The sequence below is a fragment of the Molossus molossus genome, unplaced genomic scaffold (assembly GCF_014108415.1).
Source record: "Molossus molossus isolate mMolMol1 unplaced genomic scaffold, mMolMol1.p scaffold_m16_p_23, whole genome shotgun sequence".
Classification (NCBI taxonomy): Eukaryota; Metazoa; Chordata; class Mammalia; order Chiroptera; family Molossidae; genus Molossus; species Molossus molossus.
In genome coordinates this window covers 16,614,152-16,639,245 of record NW_023425359.1, presented here as the reverse complement: position 1 = coordinate 16,639,245, position 25,094 = coordinate 16,614,152, and the positions used below count along the sequence as shown (strand labels likewise).

At 44.2% G+C, this 25,094-nt stretch overlaps 1 protein-coding gene across 3 annotated transcripts in view; it reads right to left on the bottom strand.

The window, feature by feature from the left end:
* Positions 1-11,801: 11,801 nt before the first annotated feature.
* Positions 11,802-25,094, bottom strand: part of DUSP10 (dual specificity phosphatase 10) — a 38,011-nt gene continuing 24,718 nt past the window's right edge. For 2 of the 3 annotated variants that reach the window (XM_036277433.1, XM_036277432.1), the window contains exons 3-4: positions 16,230-16,601; positions 11,922-13,083 (exon numbers count right to left, since the gene is read on the bottom strand). In XM_036277433.1, coding sequence (XP_036133326.1) covers positions 12,818-13,083; positions 16,230-16,601 — 638 coding nt within the window. In that variant the 3' untranslated portion in view covers positions 11,922-12,817. Of the gene's footprint in view, positions 13,084-16,229; positions 16,602-25,094 lie in introns of all 3 variants that reach the window. The other variant, XM_036277431.1, reaches the window with a different exon arrangement.

Here is a 25,094-nt window from a genome sequence, read left to right as displayed (position 1 = left end):
AAGTGTCACTATAATATACATTCCAGTCACCTCATAGTCCTAGAGCAGAGCCTGCCTCACAGTGGGCACTAAGTAAATGTTTGTTGGATGGATGGATGGATGGATGGATGGATGGATGGATGGATGGATAAGATGCCCACACAATTAATAATTAGGGAGGTCTGTTTAGCCTTGTGTGACATCCAGTGAAGAGAAATCATGGAGAGAAAGATAAGCTACAATGTAGAAATCTCACATTCCAAATAAAGAGAACGTACTTTAGTGTTTAAATGTTACTTGTTACTCTTAATGCCAATGAAGGTAATTGCCCCCCCCCCCCACCCCACCCCGGTCCCCTCTGGTAACTGTTAAGGCTGCTTCTTTATTTTTGTTTTGTTTTGGTTTTTTTATAAGCTTAACTATCTTGTGTTTCAGTGTGATTTATTTTCTATGTGTCCTTCTTAGGGCTCATAGTGCTTCTTGAATCTGTAGTTTGGTATCTCATGAGTTTTAGAGAAATATCAGCCATTGCCTAGGCATATATCTCCAGTGTCTTTTCTGCAGTGTCTCCCCTCCTTGAACATGAATTACACATATTAGACATTATCATATGTATTTTCTCTTATGAATGCCATTGAATCACATATGTATTTTTTTTGTATATATTTTTCTTTATCCATATGTATTTTCTATCTTTTGGGATTTTCATTCTTTATTTTAGAAATTTTTTTCTGTAATCTACCTTCTAGCTCCTTCATTCTTTCTTTAGCTATGTAAATTTTGTAAAACCCACCCACTCGTTGATGTCTTAGTTTCAGTTACTATATTTGATTAACACAATTTCCTTTTTTTAAAAGTGTCTAGTTCTCTCTGGAAATTCCAAAGTCATTGTGAGTTATAAAGTGAGCATATAAGTTAAAGCCCATGGCAGGAAATCCATTATCTGGATTCTCTTGGGATGTATTTCCATTTTTTGTCATTCTTTCGTTTTTAGTTGCCTTGTCGTCCCCTTTTTATATGTGGTGATGGATAGATAGGTAGACGATTGAAAGATGATAGATAGATAGATAGATAGATAGATAGATAGATAGATAGATGATAGATAGATAGATAGATAGATAGATAGATAGATAGATAGATGATAGATAGATAATAGATAGATGATAGATAGATAGATAGATAGATAGATAGATAGATAGATAGATAGATAAAATTGTGGAGATAGTTTGAAGCTTTGGACGATATTCTATCTATCAGCTTGGCTAGCGCTAGGAGGGTTCTCTACCCCAGACTCACCTTAATCCAGTAAGTGATTAAAACATTCCAAAGCCGGATTACAACCTCTAGGAGAATTGGTATAGTCATTATGTACCTTTAGTCCAGGTCTATGATCCCTTGGGCTGCCGATTCAAACGTGTCCTTCGCTCCGTGAGGGACTCTGAGCTCTGATGCTTCCCTTAGCTTTCTGTCTGCCAAAAGCTTTGCTCAACTTTCAACCGCTCAGCTGCCTTTTCCAGACTTGGAAGACGGATCCGGGTTAAAGCATTCCCAAAGTGAAGCTTACCTCTCTGGATTTCCTTCAGCTCCTAGATTTTGTTTCCAGAACTCAGAATGACCTCATCAATTCTCTGATGTCTTCAAACACTTATTGTTTATGTTCTGTCCAGATTTACCAATAACTTTCAGTCTAAGAATTGGCCCAAATGACTAGTCCTCCTTTACTGGAAGCCAAACCTTCTCTGGCAGCTTGTAAGGTTTTCTCATTTTTCCTGATATTCTGTAGTTTTTCCATGATGTATCTATTACATTTTTTAAAAGGGTATTGTTCCTGGTACTCATTGTCTTCAATCCGCATCCCATGTCTCCTATCAATTCCTGGATGCTCTACTACCATCTTTTGGATGTTGCCTGTCCCCATTGTCTTTATCTTTTGTTTTGTTTTGGTTTTTTTTGTATTTTTATTTTTAATTACTTAAAAAAATTTTTTTTTCTTTATTGACTTTAGAGTGGAAAGGAGAAGGAAAGAGAGAAACATCAATGAGAGAGGACATCGATTGGCCGCCTCCTGCATGCTCCCCACTGGGGATCGGGCCCACAACCTGGGCATGTGCCGTGACCGGGAATCGAACCGGCGACCTCTTGGTGCAGGGTCGATGCTCAACCACTGAGCCACACCGGCCTTTGTCTTTAGTCTATCTTTCTGGAATTTCTATTAGATGTTTGTCAGAACCTCTCTCATTCTTTGTAGCTTTTCAACTTTTCCTCCACATTTTCAACTTATTTATCTTCATCTAGTACATTTTAAGTGGTTTATTCAGAATATATCTACTCTTCCAACCTATTAATCTCTCTCCTGATACATTGCATGTACTGTTTAACCTGTGCATTGGATTATATTTAGTGACATTTTTTCTATCTTTGAGAATGTCTATTTTCTCCTCAAATGTATCTGTTCTCCTTCATAATATTCTATTATTATTCTCTGGATCATTTGCTTTCCCTTATACTTAAACATCTTTGACATGTTAATTCTAAAGTCCTCCTTGACAGTGAGTTGAGAAAATACCCTATCTCCTTCTAGTAAAATTATTTCTGAACTTTTTCTCTATAATGTGAACACCTGATGGGTGTTTGGTGAAATTTAAATAAAAGTTTGCACATGCAGCTGTATATCATATATGTAAGATTAATAGATGATATAATGTTAATATATAATGATACTATATATTTTTATATAAATATCTGCCGTCCAAGTACTAACCAGGCCCAACCTTGTTCAGCCTCCAAGAGCAAATGAGATCAGTCATGTTCAGGGTACCTGGAGTCTAATAGTTGCTCAAAAAATCTTACTTACACTCCTCCTCTCTTCTATTGAGCTCCTCCTCCTTTGCCTCTGCACTGTCAAGGTAGTTGGGTATAAAAGACGGTTGGGTTTAATAGTTTGAATTTGAGGGCAACCTGACTTCCAAATGACTAGCACATATGAGGGGCTTCCTGAACAGCGCCAGGGGTGGAAAGGAGGAAGAAAGAATGGAAAGAGGGAGGAAGAGAGGGAGAGAAAAAAAGGCAGGAAGTTTGGTCTAGGTATTACTTTATGAACCCTGTTCTCTGAACAGTCTATCTCCTTCTCCCCAAGGGACAGTACAAATTAGCTTAGCATTGTGAAATTAGGGTTGTGTTTTTCTTCCTACTTGCACTCTGCTGACTAGGGGGGTTTTAAGTACATGATCTTATTCAGTCCTCACAATATGCCTCTTATCACAAAGATGGAAATCTCAATTTGTCTGATTTCAGAGTCTTCTCTTTCCATGCTATCACCCTGACCATAATTGTTACATTTCTTTAACAAAGAAACAAGTATCTCCCAGAACTACTATCAGAGAAACAATATGGGTTTGTTTTCTTTTGGTTGGTGTGTTTCATTTTTTTGTCCCAGATCTGTCCTTTGCTAACTGTGTGATCCTGGGGTGCTCACAAACTGTTACTTGTTGACCTCAGTTTCTGCCTGGGAAGAACGCCTGCCACTGCTAACCTCACAAAATCAACCTTTGTAACTTGGAAGGGCTTCCAACCTGTGAAAACCTATGAGTGACACATTTATACTAAGGTGTACATGACTAACATGAGTTCCCACACTGAGACGAGACAGAAAGGGCAGAATAAGGAGCGTTGGACACAGTACAATATTCACACAGAGAGGGCACAAGAACATACTGGGGGCATCTGAAAGACATATTTCAGCTACTTCATAGCTTTCCCGAACCATTCTTGCTCAGACCCAGTGTGGTATTCTATACGCTTCCACATCCTGTTTTCATCATAACCCAAGATTCCAGAATCCATAGACTGCTCCTCGCCCCAACACACACACACCCATCCCTGGGAAAGAGATCCTTCCTGCGCCAAATATGTACAAAACCACCAGCCCCAAAGCTGGCTGTGGGCTGGCTGAGCTCAGGGCTATTCTGGGGCCGCCAGTTTGCATGCTGCTCGGGGAGGATTAATGAGACAGTCTGCTCATCCATGGCAATTAGAAACAACACTGGGACTATTCTGGGGCTATTTCTATGCGGGGAACTTGAACTGATCATCAGCCCTCCGTGCCCAGAGACCTGTGGGTAATGAGGGCCGCGTTAAATATAGGAGAAGCCGCCCAGAGCAGCCCACCTGCACCGGCACTGACGTGCTCTGTGCCCTCAGCTGGCAGCTCAGGAGCAGTGGGGGGGGGCATTTAGCTTCAACCTGCAGGATTGGGGTGTTGCTTAACTACAGCTAAATAAATGCCCTGGCCTTTTAGCCCTTCTCGGGCTGGCAGACACAACACGGGTGGAAAACCACTCCAGCCCCAGGAGTGCCATCCTGACATGCAAGAGCCCGGTTGTAAATCACAGATTCGCCACCAGCCCATTAGGAAGGTCAGCTCAGCTTAGGACTGAGGCGGTGCAGGGAGTCTCAACCTTGTATCGGACAAGAACAACTTTAAAAACACCACTCAGTTTTCTTCTCATGATACTGCTGAAGGGCTGACAAAAAGATGGATATTTTCTCCATTTCACAGACTTTATCATCATCTCTGTTTTCTAGAAACTGGTGTGGAGAGTAAACTCAGACCCATCGGCGGAGTGCACAATAGGTCCCGGAGAGAGCCCTCCTGAGCAACTGTGGCCACTCATCACCATGGTAATTACCTCTTTGTGAAATGTGTCTTCCGAGGCTTGCTACTCAAAGTGTGGCGCTTGGATCAGCCGCTTTGGCACCCCTAAAAGTGTAGTAGAAAGACAGGATCGGGGGCCTCTGATGCACTGAACCAGACCCTGCCCTTGTACCAGGTACCCGGGACATCTGTCTGAGCAATGGCCCCCCAAGGGGCCCCCTGCCTGTGTCTGGAGGGGAGTGAATCAAAGTAGGCTTTCTGGCTGCCCTCAGCCAGTTAGAAGAGGCTGCGAGGTCATTTGCCTCCGCAATGACTAGCTGCTTGTTTGCCTGCTTGGGTTTCCTAATGCCCGATGAGCAAAAAATTTCACAACTTCTCAGGCTCCCAGGATCGTATCTGGACAAAATCAGCTCCGTCTGATAAGTCTGGAAGCCATTGATTGTCTGCAACTTGACCTCTGAGCATCGCCCTGAGGTGTGCGCTTCTGAGGGTCCAAAGGTGAGTTTCTGGGCTGCCCTGTCCATCCATCAAGCCTGATGAGGAATGAAGAGTCCATGGTTCTAGACGGGGAGGGTCTCTACCCTGATCAACTTAGGATAGTCAGCTGTGTCTGTAGTTCCTGAATATACAGGGGTTCATTCTCCACTTATGCACAGCCCAGTGCCTGGCATCCTCAGGGTATTTCTGCAGCTGCCCACTCTGCCTCCCCTGAAACTGCTTCTCACTCATGCCAAGTCTGCGCGGCCCGGGGAAGCCTCTTCGGGGGAGCGGGTAACGCGACCCTCTGCGGCGCTGCAGGAGTCAATGTTTGGAGGGAGTTGGCCTCAGCAGAGATCAAGTGCCTGACTTTGAGGTGTTTTGGGGGCTTGAAGGCACAAACACCCAGAGGGCAGGCATCCAGGCCCCTGCCGCTCAGCTGTTGAGACAGGCCCAACTTCTCCATCCCCGATAAGGGCTGTCTGTTTTGAGTTCTTGAAATTTTCCCCACTCATGGGCTTCAAACCATCAAAACCACCTGAGCGACACCCTCTCTCAGCTGCAAGGTCCCAAGAGGTGGCAGACACACAGCACCCTGGAGCACTATTCCACGGGGAATTTTATAGCCACTTAATCCCGCCTGGAGTTGCAGGTGTGGGCAACCCAGAGGCACCCACACAGGGCATCTCTGACAGCTCGAAGCTCCTTCAGATGACCAAGAAGGATGGTTGAATAATGGTGGACATTTTTTTCTCCATGTGGTCACTGGGTCCTGTGGGTGTCAGGAGCCTCTACGGGCCCCACAGTAAGAGCTACACCATGTGCGACACCAGCATCATCTGGCACATGGGGAGGAGCATCAGAGGAGGAGTTTCCACACTGATTCCACTTCCTCAAGTCCTGAGAAATCCCTTCTTGCCCAAGAAAACAGCACAGAAGCCACTGGCCAGGCTGCCTCCTTGCTTGATCTCTTTCTTTAACAGAGTCAAGGGCCCAGGTCAGACTTGGTATAAGTACGGAAAGCAAAGCAATGAACAGACAGACAGAGTTCCTGCTTCATGAGCCTGCAGCTTGGTGAGAGAGGCAGACCTTACATAAACCATCAGAGAAATAACTGCATAGTTAAACTGGTGACAAGGCAGATATACAGGGTGCTACATACAGTGGTCGTTGGTAAAACAATGTAAAAAAAAAAAGTTCAGAGCCCTAGCCGGTTTGGCTCAGCATTAGAGCATCAGCCTGCAGACCAAAGTGTCCTGGGTTCGGTTCCCACTAAGGGCACGTACCTGGGTTGTGGTTTGTGCTCGGCCCTGGTTAGGGTCGTGTGGGTGTCAGCCAGTCGATGTGTCCCTCTCACATCGGTGTTTCTCTCTCTCACTCCACCCCCCCTTCCACTCTATCTGAAGTTAAATGCAAAAATGTCCTCAGGTGAGGATTAAGAAAAAAAGGTTCAGAGATATAGCTTTTGCCAATTTTCACGGTGTAAATTCTGCCTCCATGGTTGATTTCAAGCCATCAGCAATTGCCAGCTCACAAAATTCCAGGATATTTAATAATCAACTACCATTAGCCAGTGGGAGCCAACTCCAGCACACCCCTGGGTCACATAGAACATAGCAGAGAGGGACTGAACCACATTATGGGTATCAGAGCTTTCCTTGTGGAGTGAAATTTAGGCTGAGACCTTTGGGGTCAGCAATTAGCTAGAGAAATAACAGAGGCAAAATACCTTCCAGGCAGAAGGAATAATCTGTGCAAATACCTGAGGTGAGAAGAAACACAGTGTTTGAAGTAACCAAAGAAGACGAATCCACTGTAGCGTAATGTGCCCCAGAGTAAAAATTTAATATCATTGCATTGCTGTCTTTTTCAGTAAATATTTTCAAATTCAAAAGAGATATTCATAAAACTGTTGTAAGGTCTTCGGAAAGAAAGTGCCATTTAAGTGCAGTGTTATCGTGATAATAAGTATTATTTTGCTGCTATTCTATCACTGATCCGGACATGGTCCCTTGTACTAATTCCAATCATCATTCTCCGCTACCATCCAAAACAAAGAAAGGCAGATTTAAGTTAGCTGAAGACAGAAAAAAAGGTCTTTGGAAGGCCTAGTTTCCAAGGGTTGGTGCTTCTGCCTGGAGACCCAACAAAGGCTCCATTAAACTGGAAGTTGAAGCTACCTGCTGGCCACTTTGGGGTCGTCATGCTGAAGAACCAACAGGCAAAGAATGGGGTCATGTCCTGGCTGGATGCCAGTGACGATCGAGGTGAAATTTGATTACTACTGCACTGGAGGAGAAAGAAGTATATCTGAACAAAGGACACCTCGTATATTCTCATGTTCCACAAACTGGGTGGCTTAAAACAACAGAAAATTATTCTCTGTTTTTTGGAGGCTAGAAACCCAACAGCAGGGTGTTAGCTTTCATTCTGGAGGCTCTGAGGGAAATTGTTTTGTGCCTTACCCTGAGCTTCTGGTAGTGTCCAGCAACCTTTGGGGTCCTTGGCTTGTGGCCTTTGTTTCCTTGTGTGTGCCCAACTTTTCCTCTTTCTTTCAGGACACCAGAAATTGGATAATTACTTCTCCAATATAACTTCTTTAAAACTTCATTACATCTGCAAAAATCCTGTTTCCAAATAAGGTCACTTGTACAAAGTCTGGGGTACAACATTTCAAAAACATCCTTTTTGGCCAACGCAATTCAATCTATAACATCCTCATATTTCATGTACTTCAGTTGCAGGATGTCGAAAGGAAAGTGGATCTCCACCCAAAGGGGAATGAACATCACCCAAGAATGGATACAGTAACACGTGGTGCTGTGCACTTTCTCTTGGAGAGAGTGTTAGTGTGTTTTTAACTGTAGAAGTGATAGTTGAATCTTCCTAGGTGCAAACATCATTTTCTAATATCTGTTTGAAAGTCATGCATGGCTCAAAGAAGTGTCGATGAATGCCAACTTGGCAAGGCTGAACGGCGGTGCTTTGGTACGGTATCAATTTAGCTAAATCAGAAACTACATTTTGCAAAATTCCCCTTCCTGTCACACTGGATTAAGGTTAGCCTTAAGAGAAATGTGCATGAGGTGTGGAAGGCCTATGTGAAGCAGCCGCCGTTATACTCTGAACTGGGCACCAGGCAATACCACATCGAGTGCACCTGTTCACTGACCTGGTGGTTCACCTTGACTTAGGGCTGCAGCTGTGACTCCAGTTCTTAGAGCTCCTCCCAGAACTCCTCCCTCGATTTCGTAAGTCCTGTGCCGGGTCCATGTTCAGCTCCACTGCAAAGGGCATGCGATCCTTCTCCAAAGTCACCTACATCACAGAGGTTGGTTAAAGGCCAATGTGGAGTCTAGCTTTGCCTCCTGAATTCCATTCTTTCTTACTCTCCTCCACTTTCTGCCCAGCTCTTCTCCCTGTTAGCTCTGCTGACCCACGGAGACTTCAGCCCATCCTCAGACACGGAGGGAACACACTTCCATTGACTTCTTCTCTGGATCCCCCAGTTATCTAATCCCTAGAATAAACCCCTCATTCTACATCTCTTAGTGTTTCCGCTTCTGAAAATAACCTGATAAGGTATTGTGCCCCATTGACCACGGTTGTCACAAAGGAAGAAATCAGGAGCCAGAAGCCTGGAATTCAGTCTACCGCCTCCATCCAGGCAGGAGTCTTCTACAGATTTGTTTTGGACAGTCTTTCTAAATACTATATTATCACCCCTCCTTAGTAGTCATTTTTGACCCTCTCTTCCACCCACATCCATGTATAACAAATCGTCTCCCTGTAGAACTTGAGCGCGAACATCAACCCCTCTTGTCTGAGACTGGATGTCCCGTGTTTGGGGAATAAAACAGATGTAAGGTGTTGTGTCTTATTTACAGGGGTCTGCTCATAAACAAGGTGCTAACCCTATGGCTCGATCTCTCTTCAGTTTGGCTTGCCAGACTTCTTCCCTGCGGGAAGATCCAGTTAGAGCAGGGCACTGGCCTTCTATCTCGGTCATTATCTGAAGTGTGACTCTGTTAGGTCCCGGTTCCTGACTCTGTTAGTTTTCTCTTTTACTGTAAGCTCTCATTTTCCCTGTTCCCCAGGTTTTATTACCCTTTCAGAAGGTTGTCTTTCCTCATTTTTCTGTCGACAGAAATGTGATCGCTGGGCTGTGTACATTTCATTCTTCTGCATGGCACCTCCCCTGTCCTTATGCGGAAGGAGCTAGACAAGCTCTCTGGTGAAATGTGAACTCCATATCTTGGTGAGCACGCATTCATTGCAAAAGTATTCACCGTGGAGGTAAATGTATATAGACAACCTGGAGTTGCTGTTCTGTTCAACGTAAGGTAACAATGCCTTCTGGATCTTTTTTTCTTTTTCTTTTTTTTCAATTAGATGTATTATCCATTCATTCTATTAAATCATTAAATTCATTCTTAGGAAACAGGACTTGCTGGACTCTGAGAGTGATGCATGCGTTGGTCATTGACTCTGCTTTCTTGGGAAGATAATACTCAATTATTTCCCAGCTCAGCCCTAAAGCTCCCAGGCACCTAGGGAAGCCCAGAAGCCTGGGGAGTCTGATTTCTAGAGTGAGCGATGTCTTAGTTAATCCATATTATTCTCATGAAATGGTTAACATTCCTCATGAATAAATGGAAGGTAAGTGACTCAAAACAGATTAGCGGAAAAGGCCTGAGTGTGTCTCAGAATTCTCGGTATGGTGGCTGGCAAGATTCCTGTCTGCCCAGGACTGTCTTTCTCTCAAAATCATCAAGTTCAAAAAAACATAAGTCATGTTCATGTAGCTAAAGAAGAGACTAGATTGATTTTTTTTCTCCGTGTTTTGTTTTTTAAAAGAAAGGGAATAAGTCTTACATTCTACCAGACATTTAACATTTGGACTTAGAATCAACACAAAGAAATATCTAGTATATCATTACATATTTTATATCACTCATTATAGGTCAACCCGACTCCTTAAATATGCTCGGCCACCAATTAATAGTCTGAGAAATATAAAAATATAGAACACCATCAGAGAGATCTCTTCACTTAATACTTTGTACTAAATGCAGATAATTCCAAACAACCCTCAGTTCATTCCTGTGAATTTTCATCTCCACTTTTCGAATAAGAGAAAAAGTAAAGTTATTTCTAGTAGAAAAGCTATTTAAAAATAAATATAAAAAATATTTTGTTACAGTAACATTTGTAAGCAAATACAGTGATACCTCGGTTCTCGAACGCCTCGGATTTCGACCAAATCGGTATTCGACCAGGAGATTCGAGAAACTTTTGTCTTGGAATCCGAACAAATAATTTGATACCTCGGTTCTCGACCGCCTCGGTTCTCGACCAAATCGGTATTCGACCAGGAGATTCGAGAAACTTTGTCTTGGAATCCGAACAAATAATTTGATACCTCGGTTCTCGAACGCCTCGGTTCTCGACCGCCTCGGTTCTCGACCAAATCGGTATTCGACCAGGCGATTCGAGAAACTTTTGTCTTGGAATCCGAACAAATATTTGGAACTCGAACTTCCGAGATGAGCCGAGTTGAGCCGAATGGCGTTCATTCGGCCCAGCGCGCCTTGCTTGCGTCATCAGTGTGAGTGCAGAGAGAGAGTCACGCTTTGTGGAGAGAGTCACGCTTTACACTGAATTTAACCCTTAGACATACTGTACACTTTTATTTCTTGTTGAGACTTGTGTTTTTCTACATATTATATACAAATTAGGCCAGTAAATAGGCATTTTCTGGGGCTTGGAACGAATTAATCCAGTTTCCATTATTTCCTATTGGGTTTCATTGCTTCGGTTCTCGAACAATTTGGTTCTCGACCGTCCTCCTGGAACGAATTATGTTCGAGAACCGAGGTATCACTGTAGTCACAAAACCACGTCAAGCACAGCCATACAGAATTGGACACGCCAGCATTTTCCAACTCTGTTGCCCTGTGCAAGTTTGTTGTGAATCTCCCCTAAGGCCAGATCTCTCTAGACAGCTATTTTCATAAAACATAGAAAACATTTGGCTTGTGCCTCTCCTCTATGCCCGCCCCACTCGACTGTGGATTGGGAACCCGTGGAAAACGAGCCCTGTATTGACCCAGTACGGTCGGGAAGCTGTACTTGATGAAACTGACTTCAGCTTGATGCCTAAAGAGTGGGAAATAGAAAGTTGCTGTAGTGCACACTCCATGGTTAATGCCACTAAAAATGTCAAGTGAGCAAGTGGCAATGGAGGGGCAGGGACGACCAGAATCCTAAACGGCAGATCGTCACAAATATTTATCCAACAGCCTCTGGGAGGTTATGGGAGTCTAACCAATCAATCTGTCAGTGACTTGATTGATCCCCAAAGCTCAAAGGCTGGGATAGAAACCCCTCATTCCTTAGCGTGACTTTACCTGAAGCTTCCCCTACTAAGAGGGATTGTGTGTGTAAAAGGTGGTGGCAGGGTCTGGGGACAGATGTGGCCACTGGGGAGACCCGTATGGGAGCTATTTTGCTTCCTTGCTCATTCTTTCTGCCTCACACTGAGAACAGATAAAATGTTGCCTCTTCTTTCTCTGCCCTATAAAAATGTGTGTTTATTTCCAATTATGTGACGTGGACAAGTTACCAGAGGTAAAGGATGCTTGGCTCTGAGTTGAGAAAAAGAAGAGAAAACAAGACACGTCCCAAGAGGAGTTTCATTTATATAATGAAAATAAATTTTTACACAATCAACAGAAACACACCCAGCTTTTTTTTTTTTGAGAAAAATATTTTTAAATAAATTTTTGTCTTTTTTTTTTTTTTTAACATTCTGATATACATATGTAACAAGGTTTATGGCACTGTAATCAGAGTCAAATCCAAAAAAAAATTAAACAAAGGAAAAAGGTGGGAAGAAAAGTAATTGGTTTCATTGAATTCTTGTTTAGCTCCAAGCTGGCAGATTTGCCTGACATCTGGCTGCCCAATCTAACTTGCTTGCACACTCAAAACACCCTAGTATTACACAGTGAAGGCATAAGGTAGAATGGTCAGTTCCTCGCTAGTTCAAAAAGATCTCATAAACCCAGAAAGGGGAAAAATATAATCATTCAGAGTATGAAACACACAAAACCAACAGTCTCCTTTGTCTCTTTCAAGAACGTGAAGGGTTCGTAGACCACTGAAGCTGCCCTGCCTGTGCTTGGCACCAGCGAGCAGGGTTGAACCTGGTTTGGTTGGGTTTCTGTTTTCTACATGAATGGGCCCAGGGAGATCCCAGGTCTTCATGATCCAATGTCTTCTCTACTTACTTTTGGTTCTTTTAAATTGGTTTAAAGTGTAGTATATTCGGTCTATGAACCTGCACAGACTATATAATCATAAACTCTACAAATAGCTTCAAAGGAAAAGGGGGAGAAACCAGTTTTATTATGTGTTTATTGTTGGCTTTAAAAAAAAAAAAGAAAGAAATGACTTCTTTAGCATCCCTGCTTTATCAGTTCCTGGGAAGTCAATCTCAATGGGGTGTCAAAAGTTAAACTCTTCTCACACTTGTTAAAAGTAAAAAGATTCTAAACGAGTTTGTTGCCGTTCACAAACTTCACCACCCCCCCATCTTTAAAGAGGGGAGGAGGGGAGGAAAAGCAAAGAAAGAGTCCGTTCTCCTGTTCTCCTTTCTTCTTGTCTCCTGACGGAGAACAGTGACCCTTCCCATCCAGACCGTTGTCACACAGCTGTTTCCACGCCCATCAGCTTCGGTGTAAGGATCCGCGGGGTCACCCCGTTGTTTAGGTCTTCCTCAAACTCCAGCAATTGCCCCATGAAGTTGAGATTTGGGGAAATAATTGGTCGTTTGCCTTTGACAAATTTGTAAGCATCAGTCATGGTCATCCGAGTGTGCTTCATCAAGTAAGCGATGACGATGGTGGCAGAGCGGGACACCCCCGCCTGGCAGTGAATGAGAAGCCCCTTCCCGCACTGGTGAGCTTCCTCTGGAAAGAGGGAGAAAGGCAAGAGGTGAAGGGAAGGAGACAGAGATGGAGAGAGTGAATTAACTTTTACCTGGACTTGACCATGCCATATTTTCTAGAGAAAGAATAATTTAAATAAATTTGAACCCAAGTATAATTTACCAGTTCACTGTGTATGTTTATGTCACAACCTCCAGAATGGGCTCAAAGCAACCTTTGCATAAATAAGAAGCTACTTTTCTATGTTTAAGGAGAAGAGTAGATGAAGGAACTATTCACAGTAACAATTTACATCACAGATGCTGGCAGCCAACTGATGCGACAGCCACAACATAGTTAATTTCCACATCAAGCAAGCTAGAAAGTAGACCCTTCTGGCTACGGGTCTGAATTCCGATCGCCAGACTGTACGACTTATCAAAACTAGATTTATGAACAATGTCTCTCATACCTGTGAGAGAAGAAAATAACAGAAATAACAGAAAATAGAATTGCTCTGTACAGGAACTGGTATTGAATAAATAAGAATTTCGGTCTTACTGAACTCAGACTGAGGTTAAAGGAACCAAAGTCAACTAGAAAGTTACTATGTTCAGCTTCCTTCTGGGAAAACCCTGTTGCAAAGTTAGCAAAAGACTTGCAGTCCCCAGTCACAGGTGTCGCCTACGTCTGAACTGTTGACCCCTCTGCACCCACGTGTGCTGTTGCCATGTGACAATGACTCAAAAGGGAGGAATTTCAGCAACGGTGCAGGACCCAGAGCAACTGGAAAAGGCCGTAGTTTATTCGTTTCAAATATATTAAAAGCTCGGGAGAATAGTTTGTGGGCACCGCCTAAAGGGATTCTTCATGACACTTCCAGACTAAAAGGTATCCCCAAGAAAGTGTCCTTGAAGGGATACCAGTTAGATGAAGAGTAGGAAGGACAGCCGGGTAAGGACAGTCATGATTTAACTTAAATTACCAAGAAAAGAAACATCATACAAATTTTCATTTTAATAATCTATAGATCAGGCCGACTCCTCAAAGCAAAAGTATTTCAAGAAAGTATCTCCCTTTGTCAATATCCTTTTTTTTTTTTGGCACACACACTAGAAATCACACACACACCAAGACTGGGGGCACTGCAGTCAGAAGACGAGCTACAAAGGGCTGGGTTGGACCACTGGTTCCACTAAATACTAGGTGAGTGACCTTGTGTGAGTCACATAACTCCCCTGAGCTTCAATCCCCCTGTCTGAATAATGAGGATAATACCAACTAACCAGTCTCAGGGAACATGGGAGTAATATCACCCAAGTTAGAAGTAAATAAATGCCATAGTTCAACCCTAAACCTAGGCTCCTTTTTGTTTATATTAGTCTCTCAGTGGATGTTATGATGTTCATTAAAACTTGCTATGTTTTTCCTAAAGCAAGGCTATAAGCCTTCAATGTACCCAATGACATAACTGCGAAAATAAAATTGGGCCTATGCAGGCTGTGATATGGAATTGTTTCTCAGGTTAAATGCCATTTGTTATTTGTTTGTGTTCCATCTGAAAAAGCAGATAAGCATGAATACCCTACAAGGCATGTGGGTGCTTTGATTGCAGTCCTCTTAGAGGACATTACATGCTACTCACTAAAAGAAAACAATTTCCCAACTTCCCTCAACTGGAATTATGTCAGAAAAATTGCAGCCATAGCATCATGTACCCACCAGGAAGTTCCTCATCTACTGATGACAAGGAATCTTTCCTCCTCGGAGCTCAAGGTCTGGCTCAGACATTATCAATAAAGAAGAGCCCTTTGCACCCACGTGTCACCCACTGGGAATCAAGAGAGTAATGTAATCACTGTCCCAGCTTATTGTAGAAAGGTCCCTGGCCTTGGAGTCCGGTCCCTTCTCTGACCCTAAAACTCCTATGACCTAGGAGAAGTCACTTTACTTTTCGGAGTTTGGTGACCACTCAATGTCCTTCCAGAATGAATACTCCATGGTCTTGCATTGAAGGCACTTAGCAAGGAAAACAGCTAGGGAAAGTGGCCAAAGTGGTCAACTCCGCAGCAGATCCACCGGACCCAATGGCTATTGAACCCAAGGCTTTGTTCTAACAGAGTGCACCAAATAGGAGTGCGTTCTTCCTGGGACACAGGCCAGTCACAAGCTGCTGCCATGTATAGGAAAAGGCTGGGGTCACCCCTTTGTGGTAATAAGGGTAGAGTCTCTCTTAAAAAAAAAAAAAAAAATGGTTGAGTCTTTGATAGATGCCAGGTGTTCCCAAATGACCCTTTGAGCCTTACAACAGTCTAGGCCACAGAAGGAGCACGTGTTAAAGTTAGGATAACGACTAGGCCGGCCACTGCGTGCTCCTGGCGGTCAACGCCTACTCTTGCTAGCATTTCCCTCCTTGGGAACTACTCAGGCTATACAACCTGATCTTCCTACTGCAGTGAGTCTGGAAACTGTCTAAGGAAATCTAGGACCATCTCACTAACACTCACGTTCATGCCCTTTGCTACCTGATGTTTCAGACAAGGCAGGTAGAGGGAAAACAACGACTTCCTCCCACCACCTTTAGTCCGCTCTCTTCTCTGCGCTGACGGGATGGGGAAAGATGGTCACTACAGCATTGTGTTTGACTGACACAGATTCTTCAGAAGCAACCCTTCAGCAACACTGCACTTGCTTCAACCTCGCGTAAAGAGGCTCTACCAGCTGCAAATTCATTGAACTCTAGGCAAGGGAGGTGTGGGGGAGTTTGCGGGCGTGTCAGTCACTGTATTTCCTGCAAGGTGCTGAGGTAGACCAGAAAGCCAGAAAGCCACAGCACCAGTTCTGGTCTTCCAATGCCTAACTTTCTATGAGCCTCTTTACAGACATCGTGTTCTAGAGCATACCACTGCTAACCCTACCACTTTCCACTGAGAACTTGCGGTGGTTTCTAGTGAACGGATCCCAGCCGAATGGAATTCCTGTTCTTTATAGCCTCCTGAGGGATCCAGGACACTCGATGGGTTATGACTTGGGAGGAGCCTTGGGCTGCACCAGGCAGCAGAGCCCGAAAAGCACTCAGGGCAGCTTTTTAAAGGAAAACCCAGACATTCATCTTGAACTGGGCATCAAAGCAAAAGCCGGAGGGGAAAGGAAGGTGGGCTGGCGGAATCCAGGTGGGAGATAGTTACCGATGAACTCGAACGCCTCTTCAAAGTACTGCCGCAGGTTCTGCTTGTTGCTGTCGGTGGCCGGCAGCCGCTTGTAGTTGAACAGGCCTTTCTCGTAGTGGTAGAGGGGCAGGTGCGTGGTGACGTTGATGACGTAGCCGATGTTCAGCCGCTGCATGGTGTCCAGGTCCTGCGCGTCCTGCTCGTTGCCGAGGAACAGGAAGGGCAGGATGGGCGTCAGCTCGGCGTTTTCGATGTCGGGGGTGGTGGGCAGGGGCTGAGGTAGCACGCTCGAGGCCGCGGACGCGCCGCCCCCCACCTCCCGGCACTCCTGGAGCTGGAGGGAGTTGTCACAGAGGTTTTCATGGTTCTGCTTAAAACTGCTAAGTCCACCTGGAACACAAACACAGCAAGCGGCAATGACGACCCCGGGATCTTCCGAGTGGGCAGCACTTCCCTGTAGGAAGGAGTGTGCGTCTTTGCTGGGGTGTTTATGTGTGCACGTGTGCGTGTGTGTGTGCACGCGTGTATGTGTGTGTGCGTGTGTGCACGTGTGTGCGTATGTGTGCACATGTGTATGCGTGTGTGCACGAGTGTGCGTATGTGTGCACATGTGTATGCGTGTGTGCACGTGTGTGCGTATGTGTGCACATGTGTATGTGTGTGTGTATGTGTGTGCGCATGTGTGCGCGTGCGTGTGTATGTGTGTGTGTGTATGGTGCGCTCGCGCGTGCGTGCATGTGTGTGTGCGCATGTGTGTGCGTGTGTGTATGTGTGCGCGCATGTGTGCACGTGCGTGTGTATGTGTGTGCGTGTATGGTGCGCTCGCGCGCGCGTGCATGCGTGTGTGTGCGCATGTGTGTGCGTGTGTGCACATGCGTGCGTGCGTGTGTGCATGTGTGTGCATGTGTGTGTAAAATAAAAATAAAAGAAAGTCCATTTGGAGACTCAGGACGAGCTTCAGAGGGTGTCGCTGCAAACGGGACTCGGCAAGTGTGCTCTTTATACAAACTGGGGCACGTTCCCCTGGAAAGAGCTCCACGCTGCACCGGGCAATTTTATCAGCAGCTAATCTGATCTGCCTCGAAGAGCCGTGTGCTCAGTGACCTATATAGAACCTTGCGCCTTGGGAGCTGGGGAAGACACGGTGACCTCGGTGGGGAACTTTTGCCAGCATCCCGGCACTGCAGGCGTGTGACTTGCACCCTTTATAAGCTCTCCTCACCCAGAATGACAACTGCGCTTCCACGCAGCAGAGGGGTCATGAGCAGGGATCTTGGGAGAAGCAGTTTACCTTGGCTACCATCCCAGCTCCACCCTTCCTGGCTCTGTCACTTGCAGAAGTTAATTTCTCTGTGCCTGGATCCCCTACCTGTAAAATGAGGGCCCTGCGTGTACCCCTTGGTGTGAGTAGGGAGCCTGGGAAGAAGGAATACATGCAAGGTACTTAGCATGTTGCCAGGCTCACAGTGTCACTCCGCAAGGATTTGCTATTTTTATTAGTATTATTTACATGATTGCCCATGGGTTAAAGCAGCAGAGAAATGCTTAGAAAAGACAAAAATATAGGGAGGTGTGAGGGGAGTTTTCCTTATGATCAACTCTGATTTCCTGTAGGACACAGTGTAAGATCACCCCAGATCCTTGCACCCACCTTTCCAAGGCTTGTGTGGGCATAAACCCATCCAAAAACCTCTAACAGATCCATGAATACACACTTTTGAGCTGGCTTAAGGCTCTGTTCTGCCTCCTAAATGTTATGGGTCTAGACCAGTGGTTCTCCACCTTCCTGATGCCGCGACCTTTTAATACAGGTCCTCATGTTGCGGTGACCCCCAGCCATAAAATTATTTTTGTTGCTACTTTATAACTGTCATTTTGCTACTGTTATGTCTTAGGCGACCCCTGTGAAAGGGTTGTTTGACCCCCAAAGGGGTCATAACTCACAGGTTCAGAACCGTTGGTCTAGAGTAAAAAACTAAACTGTACCAGTTTCCCCATTTTTAAAATGAAGACCACCCCCCCTCCACCAGGGTAGCATAGCTTAAGGGAATTGGATACATAAGATGTTCACTACAGCACTGTCCATTTTATTAACAAGGCTGAGTTTAAAAAAATTTAAGGGGAAAGTTAATATAGTTATCCAATGGAATATTATATAGCCATTAAAGGTTGTAAAAAAAATAGGAAAACAAAGAGAATGTTTCTGTTCAATATTAAACAAACAAACAAAAAAAAGAACCTTTACTTAAGTTAGAAAATTTGTGGATCATAGTTTGCTTAAATGTTCCCTTTAATATTTGTTAGATGCATCAAACACGTGGATAAGCCTGCAGAATTATTATGAGGGTCAAATTATACAATGTACATATAAGGGCTATGCAATCAAACAGTAATTACCACCAAACATAGATGCAAGTCAAACATAGATACACTCTGGCCTTTCCTTTGAAAAGAGGAGGAAGTTGGAGATCTCCAATACGCTGAAAGCTACCACAACACAACATTTACCCTCTAGGTAGATGCTTTACACGGCGGTTTCAGGAGGTAAGACAGGAAACAAAAGCGTGAACAGGATGTGGCTGTGTTGAAACAAGGCAGGAAGTCTATCTGTCCACCAGTTTCTGAACTGAACATATGTCCTTCAAGTCTCATCTTTAGCAACCGCAGCAGGAAGTTCCAGACTGTAACCTAACCAAGTGTCAGGGCTGTTTACGGCCAAGGCACGTGGATGTGGCCACGTAACCCAGGGAGGTCGTATTTTAAGGCCTGGCAGTGACCCCAAGAATATTCCAAGGGGTAATATTAGGATCACTTCACTCATCTGTTAGTGTCAAAACCTACCTCTTCTTTTTGAAAAGAAAAACAAAAACTATAAATTCATTGTAATTGATTTCTAGAATTAAACGCTGCTCTTCCATATTATTAGTGTATTCTGCAATGAAATCATAATTAAAAAAAAAAAAGTTTGTCTGGACTGGACTCAAATAGATCATTTTTTAAATAGAAGAAATGGAAGACTTGAAAAACTTCACTAGTAAAAACATTTAAAGAAATTGAAATTACCCACTGTCCCCATCACAAACTCCACAAAAGAGACTAAAGAGTTATTTTAAAATCTGCTCAGCTCAGCCTCTATAAAGCCAAGTAAACAGTTCCGCACTGATTCTGTGATGGGAACCTAATTCACTTTTTTTCCCCCCAAAGAAAAGGGCAGTTGTTACACTTTTCCATATACGATGAGAGGAAAGAACAACAAAACGAACTCAAAAGAAGTTTCTAAGGCGGTGGGGGAAGGAAAAAAAGAACTTCTCTCTGTTCTTATTTAGGGTACGCAAGCTGTAATTTGTCTTAAAAGCAGCTAGTTTTAAAAAAAAATGCACGCCAGAAAACCCCCCACACAGAAAAAAGCAGCATAGAGCTTTTTAAAATTCTGTCTCTACACCTCCTTCCCCAATGACATCAGCTGGAGGCTCCCCACCTGCCCAGTTGCCATAGCAGTTACACAAAGACATACAATGACATCAGTTGGCATGATATCAGCGCTTTGAGTGCAAACAATACAAGAAGAAGTACTTTGTTTAAGGCCTTTGGTGCAACTGTGTTCGGGGAGGCAGTGATGTAATATGCTAACAGGTGGTGTGGGCCTTCCATTTGCCAAAGAGGGGAAAAACCATGGGGGGAGGGGACAGTGAATTTGAGACAGACAGACACAGAAAGATCCAAATCATGGGGGGGGGGGTGCTCACATGCAAAATTCTGGCTATATTGTATGTTTAAGCCACGTGGGAAGCCGGCTCAGAGGCTATTTGGAGAAGGAATGGATAGAAAAGGAAATAGTGTGATTCAAACACATTAGCTGGAGAAGAAAATTCTCATTGAAGGGTGTGAAGATGTAGTCTCCTGCTTGAGTGCTAGTGTGATGATCAACTCAAGTGAGAGTTTTCATGAAGGGTTACGCACGTTATATAATTCGGGGAACACACTGTCCCTGGGGATGGTGCTTTATGTATAATGAACCAGCAGAATGGCAGTGTGGTTTTTAGAGATGACTGTAGGGAGGGGTGCTTTCTTCTCTTGGGAGGTGGAATTAGGAGCTAGGGAGGAGGGGAGGAAAGGGGTAGGGCTAATAGGGTTTTTTCTTCCAAATCCTTATCCCCTCCCTGACCCCATCTATTCCACTAGAGTTAGAGCTGACTGCTCCCTGACCTCGGAGCTGTGACTATTTCATAGTCAGTGAGGGACGAGCATTATTCCATACTTGTTATTACCATACAAGAACATTACAACGTGATAAGCAGCAACTGAAGCAGAGGCAGTGTGCATGCTGGGTAGGTGCAGGGGTTAGAGACAGACCAGGCTGCGAGTGTGATTCTGCCTCACAAGAGCTGTGAGACCTGGTGCAGATCACTTTCCCTCATTAAGCCTCAGTTTGCTGATCTGTCCAGGGGACCTCATATCATCTACCCATAGAGCCACGTAAATATATAACCAGGCGCTTGATAAATTAGGTCTTATTACCCCAATGTCATCATAGTCGTCCCCACCTCCCACTTGCCCATGTGCACTGCAGTTCTGAGGACCCCATGATGCTGAGGCTGGACTGCCTGGGTCGCATCCCAGACACGAGCTATGCCATCAACACATAGTTTCTTACCCCTTGCTTCCTCAGTTTCCCCATCTAGCAAACAGGAATAATAACAGCACCTGCCTCCCACTACCTTGAGGATTAAACTGGTTAATAAAAATAAAGTCCTTGAAACAATACCTAGCTCATATTACAGCACATGTTTTCCGAAGCTTTGGGGAACTGCTCTTTAAAAATCTAAAAAATTCTGCTTCATATGAAGACTCTAACTGATAAGTAAGCCAATGTCTAGAGGTTTTCCTCTTCAATTTTTATTTTAAAAGAAGTAGGAACCCAAGTATCTGAGCAGTTTTAAAGCTTAAATAGCATGCTCATAAAGACAGCAACAACTCCGTCCTTCCTAAACAGACATGTCGAACTTCATTTTGTTTGTCAAAGCTTCCTCAATCCAGAGCTGCCCGGGTTTGGATTCCTGGTTTTCCCAGTAGAGGACGGAGTGTTTTATTTAATTTCAAACTTATTTTTTTTTCAATTACCATTTGCATTCATTGTTATTTAGTATTCGATTCAGGTTACAGCATACAGGTTAGACAATCGTATAAGATTGCGTGTCTTAAATAACACCGCCCCCTCCCTCCTCAGGCACACAATTGCTTGAGGTATCAGCACAAATATTTTCCAAGCATGAGCAACAATACTGGGGGCGATGCATTTCCAACCCTTATCTCAGAACTAGGTTCTCTGCCAAAACCGGGCAGCACGCGGATGCTGAACGGCAACCGGAAATACCCAGCGCCCCTAGGACCTAAAACTCGCCCATCTCTCCCCCAGGAGGTCAGTTAGTGACAGTCCCGCTGAAGCCTGGGATCCACATTTGAGGGGAAGGCTCTGCCGATCATTTCGGCTCCTGCTGGTGTTTTAGCTTCTGCGCTCCGGGAAATGAAGCCTGAGTGATAGGATTCGGAAGCAGCGCTGTGGGTGGCAAATCAAAGAAACCACATCCAAGTGCAGAATTCATAAGAAACTGCCCTATTCTGAACATGGACGGCGCTGCTGCACATAAGACTTCTGGTTTCATGCTAAGCTGGGAAGTGAGCGCTTTCTAGAATTTTAAGCAAGACTCTCACTGAAGGTCAGCAGGTGGAATTGACACCCAAAGACAAGTGGAGGGGACTAAAAGGAAACTTCCAGAAGTTTGCTGCAAGCATACTGATCACCCCTTTTTGGTGCCTGGTTTTCCTTACTGGGTGACTAGTCTTTTCAAGTAAAATGGTACCTGGATGATAGTGGTTAAGAACACAGACTCTGAAGCCAGGCTGCTTGAGTTTAAAATCCTGGTTTTCCCACCACTAACGAGCGGTGTTACCTGGGGCAAGTTATTAAACATCTCTGCACCTCAGTGTCCACGTCTGTGATATGGAGACAGCCGTAGTATCTAATTCCATAGGGCTCTTAATAGATGAAATGCTACCTGAGTCAGATATTAGTACTAGAAATGGGGACGATATCGGTGTAAAATGGAGCCTAATGGATACTCCTCCATGAAACTGGAGTACATTAAAGCAGTCGCGATTCTATTTGCACAGGGACCCTCGTGGAAGGAAAAAGCCGGGATAAATTGAAGCTGATGTCAGGCTTCCAGAGCTGAAAGTCTCAAAGAGAGGCTCGGAGTCACCTCATTTTTTTCAGGGCAGAAAATCACCCACCTTAACAGGGGAACTATTTGGGGTGCCAGTGAGATCCACAAAGATCCCTTCTGCTTTGTACCTCTGAGGTCCACGGACAGGATGGGGCCCTTGACAGTAGGAATGATTTCAAGTTCAGGACCAGGTGGTAGCACCTAAATTGTCTTATGGTCCTAGCCTTAGGGACAGTGTATTTCTTTCCTAAAGAGAGTGAAGAGAGCCCTGGCCAGTTTGGCTCAGCGGTTGGAGCGTTGGCCTGCGGTCCGGAGAGACCCAGGTTCGGTTCCCGCTAAGGGCACGTACTTCGGTTGCAGTTTGTCCCCGGCCCTGGTTGGTCGTGCGGGTGGCAGCCACTCGATGTGTCCCTTCACGTCGATGTTTCTCACTCTCTCTCCCTTCCTCTCTCTCCCTCCCATTCTGTCTGTACAAAAAATGGAAAAATATCCTCGGGTGAGGATAAAAAAAAAAAAAGAAAGAAAAAAAAAGAGAGTGAAGAGAGGCTAAGTCCAGTGACAGTGCTGTGTCACATAAGAGACAGAAGGATAAAGAAACATGTATTGTTACCCAGGGAAGAGAGAATCTTAGGGGGCTGTGAGTAAGCAGTTTTGATGGTGGGGACCATAAGCCAGAGAGGGGTAAGCCCTATGTTCGTGTCATTTGACTGGTTACAAGGAAAATGTTGATTATTTGGGCAAATACTGTTGGGTGTGCCAGGAAGATTTCTCTATACTTATGTTGTTCCCTCATCTCACAGGCTTTTTACTCTCTGATCTCTTTGATAGGAGATACCAGTTATATATAGCTATATTTTTAAAGCAACTTTAGAAGACAGTCTATGAAACATAAGGCACCAGGGAAAAGCTCTTCCTTGAACTTAGAATAATGGCTCTGCCACCTGCCAACCGTGTGGCTTTGTGAGTGATTGGGTCTTCCTGAACCAGCTTCCCTCAACTACAACATGGGGATACAGTGAGTAGTCACTTGACATCATAGACATGTTCTGAGACTTTAAGCAAAACACTTCTAATGAACCCAGTTTTACAGAGGCTAACATATAAACAAGAGTTAAGTTCCTAAGGTACCGCATCTAAGTCACAATGAAATGACTTGGCCTAAGTGACCACAAGTATTTGAGGACCTGCCATAGAACTTAGATCTGCTGCCACGATCCCGCGAGACTGCGGTAAACACTCATCCTGGTAGCCTTAAGAAGGCAATGCAACCCTACAGCCATTTGCGTAATCATGGTCAAGGGCATGGCACAGGGAAGAAGGGCTGGTTCCAGGTGGTCCGAGGCAGGATGACCTGAGACTCCTGGTCAGAAGAGGTGTTGCTATAGCTGACACCGTGAAGGATGGTGCAGTTGGTTCGAGAACTGGGGAAAAGGAGAACCATCTGCCAGAGCCAGCCCCAAGCAAGGGAAAGGATGCCAAAGAGGGGGCACAGGGCACCCCACCTGCAGCGCTGCTCTTGTAAAGGTCACATTCAGTGTTGTTGGGTCCCAGTTTGGACTCCACAACACAGTAGGAATTGGCACGCAGAATGTGTTGTTGGGTCTTTGGTTGGTGGTCTTCACTGGAAACTTCATTATATTTACTAATGTCCTAAGATTTCAATATAAGTGAAGAGGAAAGTTAAATCTAGGCTTATCATATAGCCATAAATGCATCCCTGGAAAATTTTCTGAATATAGTTTTCTAGACATTTTAGAAATACAGATAAAAAAATTTTTATAAATAGAGTCTAGAGTCTGTTAATAAAATTCAAATGAGTAAATTTGCAGATCGAATGGCTATTAAGAGATTCATGAATTGGGCAGTATCCCACCTAGCAACCAGAAGGGTGTGCTGAGGATCCCACAAAACGGAAGCTTTCCATAGGCAGAAAGGTGTGGCGGGGAGCTACTAGCAAGAGAAAAGAAAGGATTAATTTCAGGCCAGGAAATCTATTCTGGGGGTGGAGGAAATGGCATGGTTTTATCATGCAGATCACCTCACTAGTATTGATCGAGAAATTCCAGACTGATGGGTTTACCATTCCACTCCTGGGGGAGGCTGAAACTGCATTAGCTTAGTTAGGAAGTTTTGGTTCGGTGATGCGGCTTAGCAAGAGCGACTCCATGTTGGCCTATTGTTTCTTTTTTAAATATGTGTGTGTATATAAAGAGAGCGATACACATATAGCTAGAAGTATATATATAAAATGGTATAGAAATCATATGTATTTAAGTTGAAAACACACACACACACATCTGTGTATAAATTTTTTATACCTCTAATTCCTCAGTTAGTTAAGGCTTCAAAAATTTTCTCAGGGTCACTCTATAAGATCTCAGTTTCAACACTATATGTATATGAAAATAATGCAGCTTCACTCTACAACTAAACAGCACTTTTAACGTTTCTTTTTCCATATTCTCCTGCCTATGTATATTCAAATTAATAGCAACAAAACGGAGGCTTTCGGAGAAGAGAAACAGTCTTGTTTAAATGAATCCTTTTGTGCACAGGACTTAGCCATGCCTCACAGAAGGCAGGTGTTTTGTTGCTAAGTCTGATAGGAACAGAAGCTGCAGGAAAGGGATATTGAGATAGGTGTACCGTCCCCTTAAGA